Source organism: Mustela lutreola, chromosome 11 (genome assembly GCF_030435805.1).
Source record: "Mustela lutreola isolate mMusLut2 chromosome 11, mMusLut2.pri, whole genome shotgun sequence".
In the NCBI taxonomy this organism is placed as follows: Eukaryota; Metazoa; Chordata; class Mammalia; order Carnivora; family Mustelidae; genus Mustela; species Mustela lutreola.
In genome coordinates, this window is record NC_081300.1 from 88459669 (window position 1) to 88479534 (window position 19866).

General features: G+C 41.5%; 1 protein-coding gene across 2 annotated transcripts in view; it reads left to right on the plus strand.

Annotated features, from left to right (window-relative positions):
* TAOK3 (TAO kinase 3) overlaps nt 1–17677 on the plus strand; it is a 183053-nt gene extending 165376 nt beyond the window's left edge. For both annotated transcript variants that reach the window (XM_059140871.1, XM_059140872.1), the window contains exons 17-21: nt 1–204; nt 7976–8215; nt 9647–9859; nt 15655–15837; nt 17109–17677. In XM_059140871.1, the coding sequence (XP_058996854.1) occupies nt 1–204; nt 7976–8215; nt 9647–9859; nt 15655–15837; nt 17109–17270 (1002 nt within the window). In that variant the 3' untranslated portion in view covers nt 17271–17677. The remainder of the gene's footprint in view (nt 205–7975; nt 8216–9646; nt 9860–15654; nt 15838–17108) is intronic.
* The last annotated feature ends 2189 nt before the right edge of the window (nt 17678–19866 follow it).

Here is a 19866-nt window from a genome sequence, read left to right on the forward strand (position 1 = left end):
GAGATGAACGAGGACCATAGCACACCCAAGAAAGAAAAGCAAGAGCGGATATCCAAGCATAAAGAGAACTTGCAGCACACACAGGCTGAAGAGGAAGCCCACCTTCTCACCCAGCAGAGACTGTACTACGACAAAAACTGTCGTTTCTTCAAGCGGAAAATAATGATCAAGCGGCATGAGGTGGAGCAGCAGAACATCCGGGAGGTATTTATTATGGCCATGACTATCACCACTGACTCATGGGACAAGCAGCTTTGTGAGGATCATGGCTGTTCTGTTCATTCTTACAGCCTTAACCCTTATGGTCTCTAGTGCAGTGCCTGACACAAAGTAGGTATACAAAAATAGCTAGGAAACGAATTTACCACTGAGAAGAAGGAGAAAGCCCATTTACAGAATAAGGAATCAACATTTTCCAAATAAATGTAATGGACTTTTATTGAGCACCTAATATAAGCTTTATTATACAGTGGAGGATCAAAAGATGTAGAACAGAGAATTTCTGTTTTCAGCCTGCTTGTCAGACACTTGGGTTTTTGTGGCTCCATGTGAAATACTAAGTAATAGAATGATGCCCCCTTAGTGCCAGGCACTATGCTGGAGATGCCAGGGTTAAGGAGGGGCTATAGTTTCCCGCCTTCAAGCAGCCCTAAGTCTAAGAGGAGAAACAGACATGTAACAGACTAGTTACAGTATAACATCTCAGATACCATAGACATATAAATAAACTATCTTGGGCATACAGTCATGAAAGAGCTTGGAGGACTCAGTGACTCATGAGAAGTTGAGTGTTTGGGGTTTGTGTACAAAGTGGAATGTCAAAAAAAGGGTAATTAGAAGCAGAACGTGGACCTTTTGTGTTAAGCCATGTTATTTCAATTTTAGCCTGAAGGCAGTTACAATGGCCATTGGAGGATTTTAGGCAGGGGGTCGAAGAGAGTTTTCTTTGAAAGAAGTAGTGCAATGGTGCGAAGGTAGGCTACAGCAGCAAGAAGCAAAATACAGTGAGGTCAGCGAGGACATTCTTTCTCTAGTTCGACCTGGAAGAGGCAATGGGGAGAGATTAGATCTGAAGCAGAACTGACAGTAATTCCAACCAAATGGCATCAGAATTTCAGAAGAGAGAGGAGTCCAAAATGACTTCAAAGTTTCTAATTTGGGGAATTGGATGAATAAGACATTATTCACGGGGATGAGGAGCACAGAATGTGACTCAGTTGCAGATACAGAGTTCAGTAGGAAAACATTGTGACCTGGAATAATCAGAGAAACCCTCATAAATGAACTAGCACGTTGGTAAAAATATCAAAGTTTGCAAAAAACCAGCGTTAGCCTGCACGAGGGAAACAAGCACTAAAGACACATTTAATGGGAATGTGCATTGATACAGTATAAGCTCTTGGGAGAGCAGTTTTCAACTGTGAAGGAGAAGGAATGGAGCAAACTAAAATTTATCAAACACATGTAATGAGCCAGGCTCAGACCCTTTATATGTGTTGTCTCATCTCATTGGAAGAGAGATAAACTGCTGAACATTTGTTTTTGAGGTAGGCAATGAGTGATATGGCTAAAATTTTATTTTAGAGAGATTAGCCCAGTTTGGTTGGTGGTGATGCACAGACTGATTTAAGCATGCATCCTTAGTGGGGACAGTACTGCCCCCAGGGGAATCAGAATGGGTTCTTGCAGGGGAGGGGTGTTATATATTACAGAGGCTCAGGCCCCCTCAAGGTCCACAGTACTTAAATGGATATACAGTGTATCTGTGGTATTCCTATTTCATGGATGGGGTTGATCAAGGGAAAGGGAAATCTAGAAAGGCTCCTGAAGATAATGAATGAATGAATGAATGAATGAATGACATAAATAAATAAATTGGGGGTGAAGGTTGCAAAACATTGGGTTGGGGGAAGAAACTAGAAGCGAAGTAATCAGGTGGTAGGAAATAGGATATAGACAAAGATGGTGGTGACAGCTGTCAGAGGCAAATTGGCAACATATTTTGAATACAAAATAAACAGGACTTGGCATACCATCGACTATGAGAGAAAAGACGAGGGTAGAATCAAAGTTATTTCTGGTGTTCGAGACTTGGTTACTTGTAGATTTAGAAACAGAGAAGCTTAGAGAGAGGTGTCGGTAAGAAACTGATTAATTCTGTACTAGACATGTTGTCATTTGTTAGAAGGCAAAATAAAAAGTCCAAATGAAAAAGCCCAAAGCCATTTAGAAATAAGATACTTGGGATTCTTTTCATCTGGCAATTATTATTGTTATTCTGATAGCACATATTTGGAAGAAGACTAAGGCTAACGAAACAATTAATGCCAATAAAAGCTGTAGAAGACAATTAGTCCTCCAAAGTGATAGAAACTATATTTTTTACTTCATTAGTGTCAGGTTCTAACCAACTGAATGAAGAATAACTCTTATATGGGTATTTTCCTGAAGAGTCTTAAGGTTTTCTTCTTATTTATGAGAACATTAAATGAAGAAAAACACAGAAAAATATATAGTTGAGTAGTGGAAGTTCTTCATAATCGCATTCCACCCAGTCTCTATCCTGACTACCATTAATTTGGTGTCCAGATTTCCAGATTTCCTTTTCCTCCTTATATATGTATACATACATTCGGCTTCTATAGAATTTTAACTTTACAAAAATAAGATAATGTAGTATCAGTCAGTTTATTTGATCTGTAAGCCATAGCAACAAACACTGGCTGCCCACGAACAGAAAGGAATTTATTAGAAGGATATGGGTAGATAACAGAGCTGTAGAACCAAGCTGGAGAAGAAGAAGACCCAAGCTGGAAAAGCAGATTCTGTGACCTAGAGAGCAAGAGCTACTGGGCATTCCTCACAGTATTGCCATTCGGGTGTATTTCCGCCAACCATGTTTAATCTTTGTATCATTTCTGCTAAAGATTCAAATTCCTAGGGGACTGCGACCTTGATTGGGCAACGTGCTTGCTCCCTTCCTCAGTACTCTCTGATTACAGATAGGATGGAGGAGTTTCTCAAGCAGAAAGAGGAGCCTGTTAACAAAAGAAGGGGAAATGGATACCGAACCTACAAAAATGTCCACTGTACTGTTTTGTAACTCTTCTTTTTTTCTCATTCACCATCCAGGACACACAGCTCTGTCTGGTTCTTTTTAACCATTAACAGTGAATTTGGGGAGTATGGCTATAAAATTATTTATTTACTGAAGTACTTCTCAGTGGCTATTTTGTTATGTTTTACAGTATTACTAACAGTGCCACAGAGAGCATCTTTGTATGCAGATCTTTTTACACAGATGCAGATATTTGAAGGATATATGCTCTGAAGTGGAAATTTGGGGGTCACAGTGTATACATGTAAATTTTTAACAGATATTCCCAAATTGCCCTCTAGGGGGTTATACTCCCACCAACAAAGAGCACCTGTTTTTTTGTGTATTTGCCAAAACTGAGTATGAGCAATCCTTTTAGTTAATGAAAATGTTGAAAAGGCTCACCATAAGCTGGGTTGAGCCTCTTCCTCTACCATCACTGCCCGCGGACGCTAGCTATTTTCTAACCAGTTATGAAACCAAGAACTGAAACTAAAAAAGTGTTAAATGTCATAGGCTAACAACATCTCCATTTAAAAGTTTGAGTTCTGGTTCTTACTCAACCTCATTGGGCATGAGATCACAATTTTTTACTTGACGAGATCAACTGTTTTTAAAGTCAGTAGCACTTGGATCGTGGTTGGGAAGGGTTTATCATGGGACACACCCTGGATTCACATCTTATGTGGGAGGTAGGGTCCTGTAAAGTATGGTCATACTTTCATGAAAAGTATGTAGGTTTCAACACTGAGCTCCCTCTTTGCTTTGGGGAGGTGTGCACAGCATGTGATGTGAGCTGAGGGAAAGGGAGCCCACATGGCCCTCATCTGCTGCTGCCTCCAGGGTATATAGACAAGGAGAAGCTGATGAGCAAAATCACATAGTCTGTTACATGTGATCTTGTGTTTGCTCAGCTCGTTTCATGAATTGAAGGTGTGCTGCACATTGTGCCATTTGTGTGGACAGAGCAACCGTGCCCTGTGTCTCACCCAAGCAGAGGGATTCTTCCAAATACTGTGTCATAGGCCAAAAACATAAAACAGGAAAATATAAACCATTTGTTGGGACCTCTTTTAATAGAAACTGTTGAAACCCCCCCAAAACCCGAGTTTTAGACGCAGTTCTCCTTTATAGAAGTTGTATGATCTTAGATCAGTCTCAATTCCCAAACATGTTACAGTCCTATGGAAAAGGGGTAAGTCCTAAACAATGAGACCACCTCATAGGGCTGCAAGTGGGACTGAGTGAGATACAAGAAATCACTTTTTTTTATAAATATTTATTTATTTGACAGAGAGAGATCACAAGTAGACAGAGAGGCAGGCAGAGAGAAAGAGGGAAGCAAGCTCCCTGCTGAGCAGAGAGCCCGATGCGGGACTTGATCCCAGGACCCTGAGATCATGACCTGAGCCTAAGGCAGCGGCTTAACCCACTGAGCCACCCAGGTGCCCCAAGAAATCACTTTTAAAAACTGAAAGCACATTACATATTTTTATGTAGGCACAGTCATAGGCTCATAGGGAGTCTAATAATAATAATATAGGCAGCTTATCAACTTATACCACAGCAACTCAGATGTGTGAATTAAAGGCAAAGGGAGCAACTTACAGTTTTAACAGAAAAATGTTTCTCTCACTTTTTTAATCATTTGTAAAGAACTAGGTTTAAGATATAATATGGCAGATTTTCACTTTTGAATACAGAAAAATAACATGATATGTTGATATGTTCAGAAGTGTTGTCTCCTGGCCTTTCACTTCATCTTCACAAGAATGGTAGTCCACAGTGTAGCTCCTGTTATCCTCTCTTTACACCTGAGAAAACTAAAATGTATATTATAAGATTTGTCCAGTGCTCACTTCGACAGCACGTACACTAAAAGATTTGTCCAACATCAAACACGATTGACTCACACCCTGAATATTTTTCTATTGAGTCTCGCACTTTATTATGTATCAGATTTAGCTGGGTGACCTATTACTACAGCCAATCACTTGCAGCCCAGGTTATTCTGATGCCGCTCTTCTGTGGACGACATCTGGAAGCATCCCATTAGACGTAAAGGAAAGTTTTTTATTTCTTTTGAAACTGCTATTTGCTTTGTGTCTTTTCCCCCACCCCACCAAGTTTCAGAGCTCTGGGCAGCCCAGACTCATTTTGGACTTCTCGGTTTAGGAAAATGGGTAATGAATAAATGCCCAATATTGGGAGGCCTGGTACTCAAAGGTTAAAAATGACATAGTGATCTAGGAACAGGACCTTTACCTATTTAAAGGCTTTCCTTGGCTTTTTCTCTTGGTCATTGGTGTAGTATAGCTTTAGGCTCTGAGAAGGCCTCGCCATCCTTTGGTGCCACCTAGGGGCCAGTTAGTGACTTGTAAAGGAAGACATTAGATGGTCAAAGTAGAGGAAAAAGTAAAATAAGGGAAAGCAAAATGCAAAAGAGGGGGAGGTCCTCTAGGAGATGATCTTTTCTCCTTAAAACAAATGTAAGTTGCATTTATACTTTGGATGTTTCCCCACTAGAACATAAGCTCCATGAAGAGATGTACTTGTTCATGGCTCTATCCCTCTGCCTACAACAGTGCCTGACACACAGGAAGTATGCAACAAGTATTTGTTGAATAAATGAATGAATGGTTAGGACTTTGCTCCAGGAACAGATGTTGTGCTGTTTAAAGGACTTCTCTTCAAATGGATAGAAGGTTTAAGTATGCAAGATATTTTCAGCAATACCAATATACAAGTGTTACTGATATTTCTCTGAAAATAAATGACTTGCACTTTCTCCCATAGTGGATGTCATCAGAGAGGCACTCTTATACTCACTGAAAATCCAGCTCACAAGCTCTCTTCTTTTCTTAAGATTTTTATTAACTAAAAAAAAAAAAAAAAAAAAAAAAGATTTTTATTAACTTATGAGAGAGAGAGAGAGAACATGAGCTGGGGGGAGAGGAAGAAGGAAAGGAAGAAGCAGGAAGCAGACTCCCCACTGAGCAGGCAGTCCGACGTGGGGCTCAATCCCAGGACCCCGAGATCATGACCTGAACTAAAGGCACACACTTAATGGACTGAGCCACCCAGGCACCCCTTTCCTTGACATTAACTAGTAGTAATACCACCCTTTTCAGAAATCTAACAGCATAAATGTTTACCTCTTTGATGGCACTGACCACTTTCAGCCTTGTTCTTTCTTTTTTTTAAATTTACATCTATAACTGACTTGCCTGGGTTAATTAAGGTTCTTTTGTTTACACATTACTGAAATTTATCTGAGCTAGTTTAAGCCAAAACCAGGGAATTTACTACAGACATAGAGGAATATTTCACAAAACCCAATAGCAATAATACCACTGGACCTACAGGAGAGCTTACAACCAGTTATGAACGTAGGCATCAGCATACTCCCTGCATGTCTGCCTTCTCCCTTTTTCATCCTTGTTCTGAAGCCCAGCATTCTCTAACCCTCAACCTACTCATTTAGCAGTGGATGACTGTCACATTTGTAGTTTTTATATGCCCCTCAGTTTCAGCCTCACATAGAGATTAACTGTCTCTGAATCCCAATTCCAAATTCCCAGGAGGGAAAATAAATTGATTGAGTCAGCTGTGAGCCGAGCATATAGTACCTCAATAAATATGTAGTATAGTCCCCTAGTAGAGCGTTAGCAGGTTGAGAACAGAATCATGGCTGAGTAAACATTTTTATGTACCCAGAGCACATGGTTCAGATCTTGGATATGGTGCAATTTAGGAAATATTCTTGAACTGGTAAGTGAAAAAATTTCACTCAACTACCTTTATTTTTTTTTCTATTTTTTTTTTCTTTCCTCCCTTAAAGACAGAAAGAGAAAGAAAGGAAAGACATGAGTAGAACTGGAAAGAACAGAATGATTTTATCTAGAATGATCAGACTAATGGAAAAAAATGAAAGGGGAGAGAGTACATCTGCTTTTTCCCAGCCTTCCCTTACTCTGAGATTTTAAAAAGCAGTTCGTTATCCTACTTCTCAATCATGCAAAAACAGGGTTTTTTCCAGAAAACCACAAACATTGCAGACATTGCCAGTTTAAGTCAATGATTTTCAACTCTGACTCTATGTGTTCTATTCACCTGAAGAACTCTTGAAAATAGTGATGTCAGTGCATCCCCCTTCCCCGACCACCGCCCCCCCCCCCAACAGTTATCAGAGCTTCAGGTTGTAGGATTCGGGTATTTTGTGTTTAAATTCTCCTCACGTGATTTTAATGGGCAGCCCATATTGAGAACCCCTGGCTTAACTGAAGAAACATTTATTTACACCTGTGCATAAGACCTTACCTAAACAGGGTTCACAACAGCTCTAAGAGGTAAGAAGGGGTAGGTTAGGGATGCCTGGGTGGCCCAGTTTGTTAAGTAACTGCCTGCCTTTGGCTCAGGTCGTGATCCCAGGGTCCTGGGATCGAGTCCCACATCTGGCTTCTGGCTCAGCAGAAAGCTTGCTTCTCCCTCCCACTCTGCCTGCTGCTCTCCCTGCTTGTACTCTCCCCATTAAATGAATAAATAAAACCTTTAAAAAATTATTAAAAAAAAAAGAAGATGGGGTCAGTTAGAATTAATCCCATTCTGTAGATAGTGTAGTTGCGGGATGGCTGCAAAATCCCATTTTACAGATGGTATACTTGCCCACCTGGTAAGTGATGGGCCCAGAAACAGAACCTAAACCTCCAGGGATTGCTAATCCAATCTCATTAAATCATGCTGCTAAACACTAATGGGTTTAATTAAGAGACAGTTAGTCGTGCCCCCCCCTTCCTTGCCATCCCTCACCCTGTCATGCGTTCCTTCCAGTTCACCTGCAGTCACCTCTCTCCATTTGTGTCTTGTTCCTGAATGCAGGAACTAAATAAAAAGAGGACCCAGAAGGAGATGGAGCATGCCATGCTGATCCGACACGACGAGTCCACCCGAGAGCTCGAGTACAGGCAGCTGCACACGTTACAGAAGCTGCGCATGGACCTGATCCGTCTACAGCACCAGACCGAACTGGAAAACCAGCTGGAGTACAATAAGAGGCGGGAAAGGGAACTGCACAGGAAGCATGTCATGGAACTTCGGCAACAGCCAAAAAACTTAAAGGTAAGAGGAAATCAAAGTATTCCCTTATTTGTGCTCCGGGATGCAGTTAGACTGACTTAGTAGTTCCTGCCTCTGGATGACTGTCAGATTCTCCGGGGCAACCCTTCAAAATTACAAGTTTTGGGGCCCCACACCTATTGAATCAGAGTCTCCACACTGAAGCCCAAGAGTCCGTATGTAACAAACTCCTGAACAGATGCTACTTTGGAAACCATCATGCAGTTTCTCTGACCCCTTCATAACCTGACCTCTTTAGAGCTGTAATTGATGGACAAACCGCAGCCCTAAGTTCCAATCCCAAGGAATAAAAAAGTTACCTAGCAGATATACAGCAGATAAATTTCATCTGTTGTGCTAGAGTATTGGTAGTAACTACTTTGAGTGCCGCTATATTGAGAAAGACTAAAGCCACATGCAGGCTTAGTAGGAAAGAGTATGGTTTATTAGTGACGTCTGTCATGGGCATGGGAATCAGGAGTGAATCTACATGTGCCAGACATTTATTATCCTTGCACTAGAGATTTGGAATCCCTTTGGCCCTCACTGCCTCCAGATAATTTTAGCTGACTGCTAATTCACAAGCTCTATGGACTAAGCCATTGCTGTGTGTCAAGGGGGTTGTTGTCATTGTTAACAGAGATTTGAGGCCAACCTCAAATGCGCTGGCCATGTTCCTGTCTGGCCAAATCCTAACCTGTATGATGAGTGATCTCTGTCATCACAACTCCAAGCATTTATGAAATGCACGTGTGACTCTGAAGCAACCTGATGAGTGCCTTCTGGACTTAAATAATATAGCCCACCTCCTCCTTGCCAAAATGCATATTTGGTATTGGTACATGAAAGTATAATGCCTTCATGGGAGAAGAAATCCAAAATCACTTTTCCCTGTCCACTTATGCTGAAATCCAGGGGAAATAGGTTATGATGTGAGATATTATCCAGATGCTCTCCTTTGTTGATTTGTCAAAGAAACGCAGAGCTGTGGGAGCCAGCTTATGTGTCACCATCCCCTTTCTCATTTGGAAACATGGGTGGGGAGGGAGATGAACAAAACAAAATGCGGGGAAATTAATAACCAATGGAAGACACTGAAGATTTTGACTAAGAAGCCATTAAAATAATGAACGACCTTTAACAAACGAAGCTTCATAGTACCCTACAATCTGCTTAGAGCTGTGATCCCCTTGTAATAATTCATTTTTAAAAATCCATTGGTAAAGTCAAAATTACTTCCATTCATTTAATGTAAGACCAACAGTGTTGGTAGTTAACTCTTGTCTGTATTATTTTCATGATTGCTGACTAGTAATATGGGTCACTGCACCAAAAGACAACTGGTCCCAGCACCTGTATTGTGCTGTTAGAATGGAAGGTTTTCTGCATTTACTAACGTGTCTTTATTCTCCTTTTGTCCCTTTTTCTACACAGGCCATGGAAATGCAAATTAAAAAACAGTTTCAGGACACTTGCAAAGTACAGACCAAACAGTATAAAGCACTCAAGAATCACCAGTTGGAAGTTACTCCAAAGAATGAGCACAAAACAATCTTAAAGACACTGAAAGATGAGCAGACAAGAAAACTTGCCATTTTGGCAGAGCAGTATGAACAGAGTATAAATGAAATGATGGCCTCTCAAGCGGTAAGTGGTTAGGTTCAGTGCCACAGCTTCAAGAGCTTTGGGAATCAAGAAAATTCAAGATCCAGCCCGTTGTTCCCAAGATGATTCTTGCTCAGATTTAGGATACTGGTGTTTTTCTGCCCAAAGAACTGAGGAAGTGACGACGCTGAATAAAGCCAAGCCAATGTGGATACTTGCTGGAGTGTGTCTTATAAGATGGAACTCAAGGAGTCACATGCTCAATCAGACCTGTGGCACATAGGGACTTTGAGGGCAAGATACGATAGATACCGCATATAATACCGTGTTTTCATGTATCAAAGATGGTGCAACTAATATCAGGCACAAATGAATAAGACCCACAGACCCATTCATTCAATAAACTTTTACTAAGTGTCTGCGTTCAGCACTCTGCTGGGCTCAGAGCTAGAGTAATAAGCTAGGGAGACAACAGTTGATCCCTGTCTTCACACTTCTTGTTAGTCAAGCAAGGAAGTCAGAGAATTAAGCAATTTAAAAAGGCATAATAAATGCTTTGAAGTGGGGGGGTGCAACGTGGGGGGCGCTGTGGGAGGATAAGTAAGAACATCTACTCTGCTGTAGGGAAAGCTTCCCAGCAAGAGCCAAGAAGCTTGAAGGAATGTACTGAAGTAAACAGCCTCCATGGAAAGGGACCTACATGGGCAAAGGTCCAAAAGATGGAAAGTGTGCATTTGGAGTCCAAAAGAACTTTGGTGTGAGTCCAAAGTTCAAGGAGGATTTATGGGAGCCCCAATTGGAGAGGTCATAAAGGTCTTGGTAACCCAGAGATGGGAGCTTACCAGTGAAGCTTTCACAAGGAGATGAGTCTTAAAGGGTAATACTTTGTCAGACAGGTAGAAGAAGAAAAAGTTATTCCCAGCAGAGAGGACACAGTAAATGCAAAGATACAAGGCCTGAAAGAGGACAGTACATTTAAGGAATGAGTGGTTGATACGACAGGAATATAAAGGGAAGCAGGTGGATAGTTGGGGATCAGCCCCTCAAAAGTCAGGAGTTTGCACATCTTTCTGTAAACAAATGGGGATCTGCTGAAGCCCATTTTAAAAAGGAAAGTAACAAGATCAGATTTGTGATCTAGAAAGATACCAGTAATTTAACAACTGTAAGTGAAGAGACCTGTTAGGAAACTACTGTAGGCCAGGGAAAAAGTAAGGAAACCCTGAACTGAGAACATCCTCCTGGAGATGGTGAGGAGGAAGAAGGATTTGAGAAATATTTAGGAGTTAGAAGAGGTTGAGCTCCATGACCCATTTGGGAGGTAGGCTTGATAACAGTGGAATAGTCATCATTTTACCGAGGTTTTAAAAAAAAAAAAAATGGAGGAAGTGTAAGCTTGGATGCCTGGCAGATAATTGACTAAGTTTTAGGCATGTTAACTGAACCTGAGTTTTGTGGGTATCCAGGTAGAGAGGTACAGAGATGGAAATCTATAGATCAAGAGACAAGTAGCTAGACATCCATGTTAGATGGGGGAAGTTGTAGCTATTGGGAATGCCTGAGACCTAGGGATAGGAGATTTTATTAAGAAGAGGACTAAGAACAGGAGCTGTGGACCTCACCATACGAGGGTGGAGGAGAAGCAGACCAAAGGAGATGAATTATTAATGCGGGTGGGGAATTGGAGAGAGTATGTCAGTGACACCAGAACAGAAGCTTCTAGGTGATCGTTTCAAGTGCAACAGAGAGACCAATTGGACCCCACAGGAGACTTGTGCAGTGACTGTCACAGACAAGCAGTGGACGGTCGGAGTGGAAGACATCGTAGTGCATGTTACAATACACTATAAAGTGAGGTAGAAACATAACAAGATTCCTTTTCCCAACTGCTCATCAGCAAAGGAAGGGAGAAGAACTGTAGTTAGAGGAAGAGACAATTGAAGGAAGACTTCTGTTTTTCGGGAAAGGCTTTAAAGGTGTTCTTAAACCTGAGGTCATGGGTAGGAATCTATATATTCATTCAATCATTCATTCATTCATCCATCCATCCAGTAAGCATTGAGTGCCCTACTGTGCCCCAGGCATCCTAGGATACTGTGGTGAATAAGATAGTCATTGATCATGTCTTCATGGAATTTATGGAAAAATGAGGAAATGGCATTGAGAAAGTCTACTCCATGTAATGGCCAAGCAAGTAGAGCGTGCCAACAGAGTGTGGCCAGGAGAGTAGGCTGGTGTGGAGAGTCAGGAAAGGCCTCTCAGAGACAAGGAGTATTTAAGCTGAGGGGTAGAGAGCACATTCTGGGCAAAAGAACTGCATTGATAAAGACAGGGGAAATAGTGGCACTTCTGATGAACTCAGCGTCCATTATGTTTGGAATATAGAGAACGAGACAGAGACCAAATGAGAATAAGACTGGAGGGTTAAACAGGGACCAGATCTTAAGGATTTTGCTCTTGATCCTAAAAGCAATGGGAAGCCATTGAAGAGCATTGAAGGCGGTGTGGGGAACTGACATCAGATTTGCATTTTTGAATGATCACTCAGGTGACAGGTGGAGAATGGTCTGGGAGATGGTCGGATGGATCTCAGGAGATCATGTATGAAGTTGCTGCTTTTACCTGGGCAGGAGCAAGGGGTGGCGAGACCAGAAGGGGGCAGATGAGATGAAGGAGAAAGTGATGAAATTTGATAGGCAGGAGGTGCAAGTGAAAGCATTTAGTTACAGAGTAAATGTGGAGCATGAGGGATTAAGGTAGACTCCCAGTCTCTAGTCTGAACAAAACAGTGGATAATGGTGTCACTTACCTGCATGGTAAAGAAAGAACTGGAGCAGCTTGGGGGAAATGGAAGGGAATGCTGGTGAGCTAATAGTCATGCTGAGCTTGAGGGGCCTGGGAACCATCCAGGCAAAGATGTCCCTAGCAGACTGGGTAAGCTAGCCTGGGCCTCGGAAGAGAAGACTGAAATAGAGGTGAAGAAGTGGGAATCATCCATGTATAGATGGTAGTTGTAGCCTTGGGAATAGACGAGATTCCTTAGGAAGAGAAGTTAGAGGAAAAACGAAGTAGCTGGAAAGGAGAGGAGGGAGGGGGAAAATCCCAAGAGGGTATGGTATCTCAGGAGACTAGAGAGTGATTTCAAGAAGGAAAGGGCGATCCACGGTATTAAATGCTGCCGGAAGTCCCATAAGAAAAAGACCCCTTCCCACATCAGTAAGGGCTAGGATGGGAATGAGGAGTTCAAGGAGAGGTTAAGGGTTAGGAGAGGGGAGAGAGTTGGTAGGGACACCAAGGCTGATAGTGTTTTTGTCTTGTTCATCTTTGCGGCACGAGCGCCTGCAACAGTTCCTGGTACACAGCAAGTGCTCAGGGAATGCCCGTTATGTGAGATGGACAGAATGGGGTCAGGAATATAGATTCAGGATTGGTTTTGAATAAAAGGAAAGACCTACTCTTCCTCCTGAGGCAGGGAGAAGATAAAAGTAGTTATGATTAATGCCACTATCCTTTAGGGACTCCTAATCATGAGCCAGCCACTGTTTTGGATATGTTATTTCAATCTTGTGTAACCTCTTTGACCTTTGAAGTCGTTACCGTTTTAACCCTAACTTACCTGCGTGGAAATTGAGGTTCATTGAAGTAAAGCCACTTGCTTAGAGCAGGAGTTGGCAAACTGTTTCTTTAGAGGGGCAGGCTTTGTGGACCACTGGGTTGCCGTCACAGCTACTCAACTCCGCTGTTGTCAAGCAAAAGCAGCCCTAGGTGGTACGTAAATGAACGAGCACGTCTGTGTTCCAATAAAACCTTATTGACAAAAATAGGCAGCAAGCCAGATTTGGCCCTTGGGCCATAATGTGCCAACTCCTGCCTTGGGGGCTCACATAGTGGTAATTAACTAAGTAGTGATGAAGCTGGGATTTGACCCCATTTCGGGGAGAGCCCATAAGCCTGGCCATCCTACATTATGCGGCTGCCATCACATCCTTTCATGTTAACCCACTTTCGGAAACAGATGTGATATTTACCTACACTTCTATAAAACATTTTAATGGATTTGATATGTGCAACTTTGGGGCGATGAATACCGGATACTGGAATGTCCTCTCTGATTTCTAGACCACACTTTTATAGGGTCAGAGCTGGTACAAAATCCCATAGTTATAGAAGTTAATAATAAAACGCCAGAAAAATGAGAAGATAAAGATGTTTCAATGGACTAAGCTGCCTATAAGATGAGCCTCTCACCCATTTGGCCAGAGCTCATAACAATTAACAAAGACAAGTAGAAAAGAACAGGCTTTCATTCCCTTTATTGGTAAGGAAGCTCCCACATCAAGAGGGAATTAATAAGTCTTATTGGGAGCCAGTAAACCCTGTGGCATTTATCAGTAAGGCTGTTCCTGCCGTGGAGTGACTTTTTTATCTTGTGTCTCTTCTCCCTTCATTTCTCATTGGGAAAATAAGAAAAGAGGTATCCTTTTCAGTGGATTTTAGTGAACACTGGGTAGGATTGATTACTAGAAAATGCTTTGGAAATATGATTATGGTATTTATTTCATGTTCATGTGATATATTCCTCCAAAAGTACTAAAGAATATACTGTGCAGATAACTTTCTTAAACTATTCTAGTAACAGTTCCAAACATTTCTTAAGATATTGAGATACATTGTTAATTGTCACAAATTGTACGGATTGGGGGGGGAGCATAAAATGGAGAAAAAGTGTCTGTATGGAAACATGGATAACTTCAGGGTTGACAGAACTATCTATCTAATTCAAGGATTCTCATCTCCTAGTTCCCAGCTGAACTGAGGGCCTGATAAAAGTTTTTAGACAAAACCAGGCCTGGGGCAGGAGGATCATCAACCACAAAATATAGTCCCATTAATGGCCCCAAACCTTCAGTTATGCTCATTGAAAGATGGGCTGTCTTGGCCCATTCCTTAGACAGAACCAACAGCGTGGCATGTGATACAAAGTCCAGGAGCTATAGAGAGCAAGGGGAGCTCTGTTGGCCTGCTTTATAATCTAGACTTCACTACTTCAAACCAGAATATGCCCCTTAAGATCTCTGTGAGGAAGAGATTTTGAGCCACTTGAGTTTAGGTGGGTTAGCCGGCAGGATAGCTTGTATAGTCAATTGTAGGGACCAGCACTACTTGCTAGGAGCATAACTGTACTGTGGGATAGTCCTCAATGTCATGGAGGTTGGACTCATTTTTTTAGAGCTAAGGATACCTAAATGTGTGGTAGTTTGAGGGTTAAGGATACATAAATATGGAAATGGTTAATCAAAGCCAAAATAATGTTAACAGCTACTATTTACTGAACACTTGGTGTGCATCTAAACTATGCCTAGGATTTCATATGAATTCTTCCATTTAATCCTCATACCAATCTTAGACAGTAGGACTGGTTATTTTCTTGAGAGGAAAAAAAATGAGACTTAGAGGGGGTAACTTCTCAAGGGGACATACCTGAGTGAATCATGGAGCTAGATTTCAAGGTCAGGAGTCTGCCTCCAAAACCCACAGGCTTAATCACTGGAGCATGTAGCCTTCCTGACTCCTGTGTGTGTGGTTTTAGGAAAACCAGTTTTTCTTAAGAAAAGAATGTTTTCGTTTTCTTAAGAAGGAATGTTTAAGAATGTGTTTGTAGAACTTCACAGCCCATGGGGCAGAATGTACTAATTTTGATTCCTAACTCTGAATGTACCCAAGGCACCTGTTTTTCTGAGGGACCTGTTTCAGTCCGAACAAGGAAACCTCTTCCAGTAGTCACCAGGTGCCGTAAGCTAGGAATGAATTACAGTGTGTGTCTTTTGTGCCCGCAGTTACGGCTAGATGAGGCTCAAGAAGCAGAATGCCAGGCCTTGAGGCTACAGCTCCAGCAGGAAATGGAGCTGCTCAATGCCTACCAGAGCAAAATCAAGATGCAAACAGAGGCACAGCATGAACGTGAGCTCCAGAAGCTAGAGCAGAGGGTGTCTCTACGTAGAGCACATCTTGAGCAGAAGGTATGAGAGTGTTACTCTGGGTCCCATATAGTTGGGTGGAGGGTGGACCATGGCCTAGAGAACCGCCATTTATGGAGACCTGCCTGTGTACTTAAACCGCACTGTTCACTTATTTCATGCTTTTATCTCCCCAGTACCCCTGAGAAATAGGTATAATCTCCATTCCACAGGCACAACATTAAGGCTCCAAATGGTTAAATTACTCACGTAAATCTGACCCCACAGTCTGAACTCTATTACTCTGCTAGAGTACCCCTTCACACCTTCAGAGCCAGAAGAATGGCATGGGTGACGGGGCAGTTGACAAGACATTTGTGGAAGGTGCTATGAGCTGACACCATGGCTGCAAAATGGTTTGAAGAAGCCAGATGCGGATTGGGTTTTTATTTTCAGTTATTTCTCCACCAAAAGAAATCACCAGCAGGGCTCTTTTTAAAAATTAGCATGAAAAGAGTCTGATATTGCCCTAATAATAAATATTATTTTAAAAGGCATAATAAATGTTATCAGAACTGAAATATTCATTGCTTTAAATATTGCTGAAGGGGGCACCTGGGTAGCTCAGTGGGTTAAGCCTCTGCCTTTGGCTCAGGTCATGATCGCAGGGTCCTGGGATCGAGCCCCACATCAGGCTCCCTACTTAGCAGGGAGCCTGCTTCCCCCTCTCGCTCTGCCTGCCTCTCTGCCTACTTGTGAGCTCTCTGACAAATAAATTATAAATAAAATCTTTAAAAAAAAATTGCTGAAGAATATGAAGTAGAAAAGATTTCATAAGGTGTCTCAAAGCCGTTAAGCATTTATTTGCTTAACCAGTTATTTGTACTTTCTTCTGGTACTTCCCTGAGACCAACGTAAGGACTATTTTCACAACTCCTGTTCTAGAACTAAATTGCTAATGACCCAGGGGGCATCTTGCTCTCTATGGGAAAGCAGCACAATCTAATTGTGCTTGAGTGTCTTTTAGTTTCTCCTGAGCCATCTCCTGCTGAGACAGGACACTGACCTAGATCAGCCCAGCTGCTTGGTTTGCTAGAATGGTAGTGCTAGCCCCCGGGTGGGCCCCGAACATTTTTATTCTTGTGAGCAAATTTTAAATATGGGTGAGATACAGGACATTGATCCCGGGATTGTCCCAGCCTTTTCCAGCCTAGATTACTCTGAGTTCCCATGTGTTTGTATGTCGTATGTGTTTATGTACGTGTCCGTGTGTGTTTGCGGGCGGCTGCGGGGAGACCTTGTCCATTAAAAACTGTTCATTGTGCTTATTTCAGATTGAAGAAGAGCTGGCTGCCCTTCAGAAGGAACGCAGCGAGAGAATAAAGTACCTATTGGAAAGGCAAGAGCGAGAGATTGAAACTTTTGACATGGAGAGCCTCAGAATGGGATTTGGGAATTTGGTTACATTAGATTTTCCTAAGGAGGACTATAGATGAGATTAAATTTTTTTGCCATTTACAAAAAAAAAAAAAAAAAAGAAAACAAAAAAATTCAGACCCTGCAAAACCACATTCCCCATTTTAACGGGCGTTGCTCTCACTCTCTCTCTCTCTTACTCTTACTGACATCGTGTCGGACTAGTGCCTGTTTATTCTTACTCCATCAGGGGCCCCTTCCTCCCCCCGTGTCAACTTTCAGTGCTGGCCAAAACCTGGCCATCTCTTCTATTCATAGTACACGTCACAGTATTGATGTGATTCAAAATGTTTCAGTGAAAACTTTGGAGACAGTTTTAACAAAACAATAAACCAACGACAACAACAAAAGTGGATGTATATTGCTTTAAGCAATCACTCATTACCACCAATCTGTGAAAGTGAAGCAAAAAAAACAAACAAACAAACAAATAAATAATAATAATAAATGCCAAGGGGGAGAGAGACACAATATCCGCAGCCTTACACCTTAACTAGCTGCTGCATTATTTTATTTTATTTTATTTTTTTGGTATTTATTCATCAGGAATAAAAAAAAACAAAGTTTTATTAAAGATTGAAAATTTGATACATTTTACAGAAACTAATTGTGATGTACATATCAGTGGTGACATATTATTACTTTTTTGGGGATGGGGGGGTGGGTGGGGTGAAGAGATCTTGTGATTTTTAAGAACCTGCTGGCAAGAGTTTAACTTGTCTTCAGCATATTCTGATTGTATCATAATCATTTTCTGCTGTTGCAGAGGATGTGAATACACTTAAGGAGCTCACAGAATCCCAGTAGCACAAATTGGGCTTTGGCAAATCGTGTATTTTGTGTATAGAAGGAATTTAAGGAGAGGTATTACTTATTTTCATATTGTATTTTAACTGTTTCTCTGATCAAATTTTTTTACTTCCTCCTCCTCTTCCTCCCCACCCCCCTCCTTTTCCAATTCAGTATTTGGAGTTCGACACTGTCTCTCGATCAGATCATCTTGATCTTTTTCTTTATTCCCCTTCCCCTCCCTGAGTCCCATATCTTGGTCATAAATATTGCATTATTCACACTTTCAAACTGTGTATTTTCTTACAATAAAAAATGATGAAAAAAAAAAGGCTTTACTTCTTTTGCATGCACTTTAAAAAAAAAAAAACAAAACAAAACATTTTTCAGGTTCCAAGGAAGAGCATGATAACTGTCAGAGCTTTTAATTATATTTGTAAATAAAAGTGTTCATCACATTGCCTTGCTGTGTTATTGTAGCAGGAAGTTTCCCTTCTAGGTTCACCAGCTCATAACTCAGAGGGAGACCTGCCCTCCAGATACCATCCTCCACAGCCCTGGGTGCTCCCAGAAGAGCCGTCCGAGATTTTCAGGTAAATCTGTGTCTTGCAAGTTCTTCTACAGGGCTGAAGATAACATCCCATTGTTTGAAGTGGTCAGTTGCACCTGTTTGCCCTTTAGAAAATGGCACATGTGCTTGCGTGGGCACACACACACACACCAGTGTGCCAGTCATAGGCACATGCAGAGCTAAGACATTACACGCTCTTACAGAAAAGCAAGCTATTAAACAGAGATTATGGCCAAGTATTTGAAATGGTCCCACTGTATGGCAGATCCCCTCATATTCTGCTTTTATTAGAATAATTTTATGTGCATATCAGTGAGGTAGTAAAATATGTAGCTTTTTTTTTTCTTAAAGATTTTATTTATTTATTTGAGAGAGAGAGAGCATGAGAGGAGAGAGGTCAGCGGGAGAAGCAGACTCCCTGCCAAGCAGGGAGCCCAATGTGGGACTTAATCCCAGGACTCCAGGATCATGACCTGAACCAAAGGCAGTCGCTTAACCAACTGAGCCACCCAGGTGCCCCAAATATGTAATTTCTAAGACAGGTTTGGGGGTCAAGATAATTTCAGTAAGATCTCCTATTTTTAGGGTTCTAAGTCCTGGAGATTTATTTTTAAAATTTATCTTTAACATGATGACCTAAAAATCATTCCTGTATCTTACAGAATGTTCAGTCATCATAGGAATATGACCAGTCACGTTCACTGTGATAGACTAAAGCAGGAAGATACACTCAAAAGATTATAAAATGCGAACAGAATAATTATCAAAATAATTATCAGGTTTCCTAAGCAGCTTAGTTCACTGAAGTTTATATGTTAGGTACATCTGAAAATAACACTGGAAAGGACTGGAAAGAATACTCATAGATGTCCACGAGAAACAGATCATGAAAACAGATATTGCGTGGTTATGCTTACCATTTGATGGGACACTACATTAAGCATTTTACAGACAAGGAAATAAGCTCGGACCAGGGTTGGTGGTGGCAGTGAAGTCTGAATCAAGATCGGTCTGATTTCAGAACCCACACTCCTAAGCATAGGTCACACACTCAGAATGACATTAAATCATCATAAGGTAGAAAACGTTCCTATAGTTTCATTTCTCTCTGTAGTGGAAAACATCTAGCTGGCTTGTGAAAAGGCTTTATTTCTGTGAGGTTATAGGTAGTGATCTTTAGGAAAGTGCCCCATCCACAAGTTTGTTAGTGATGTACCCCAAGGTAGAGTTACCAGAAAGGAGGAACATGTGTCCCT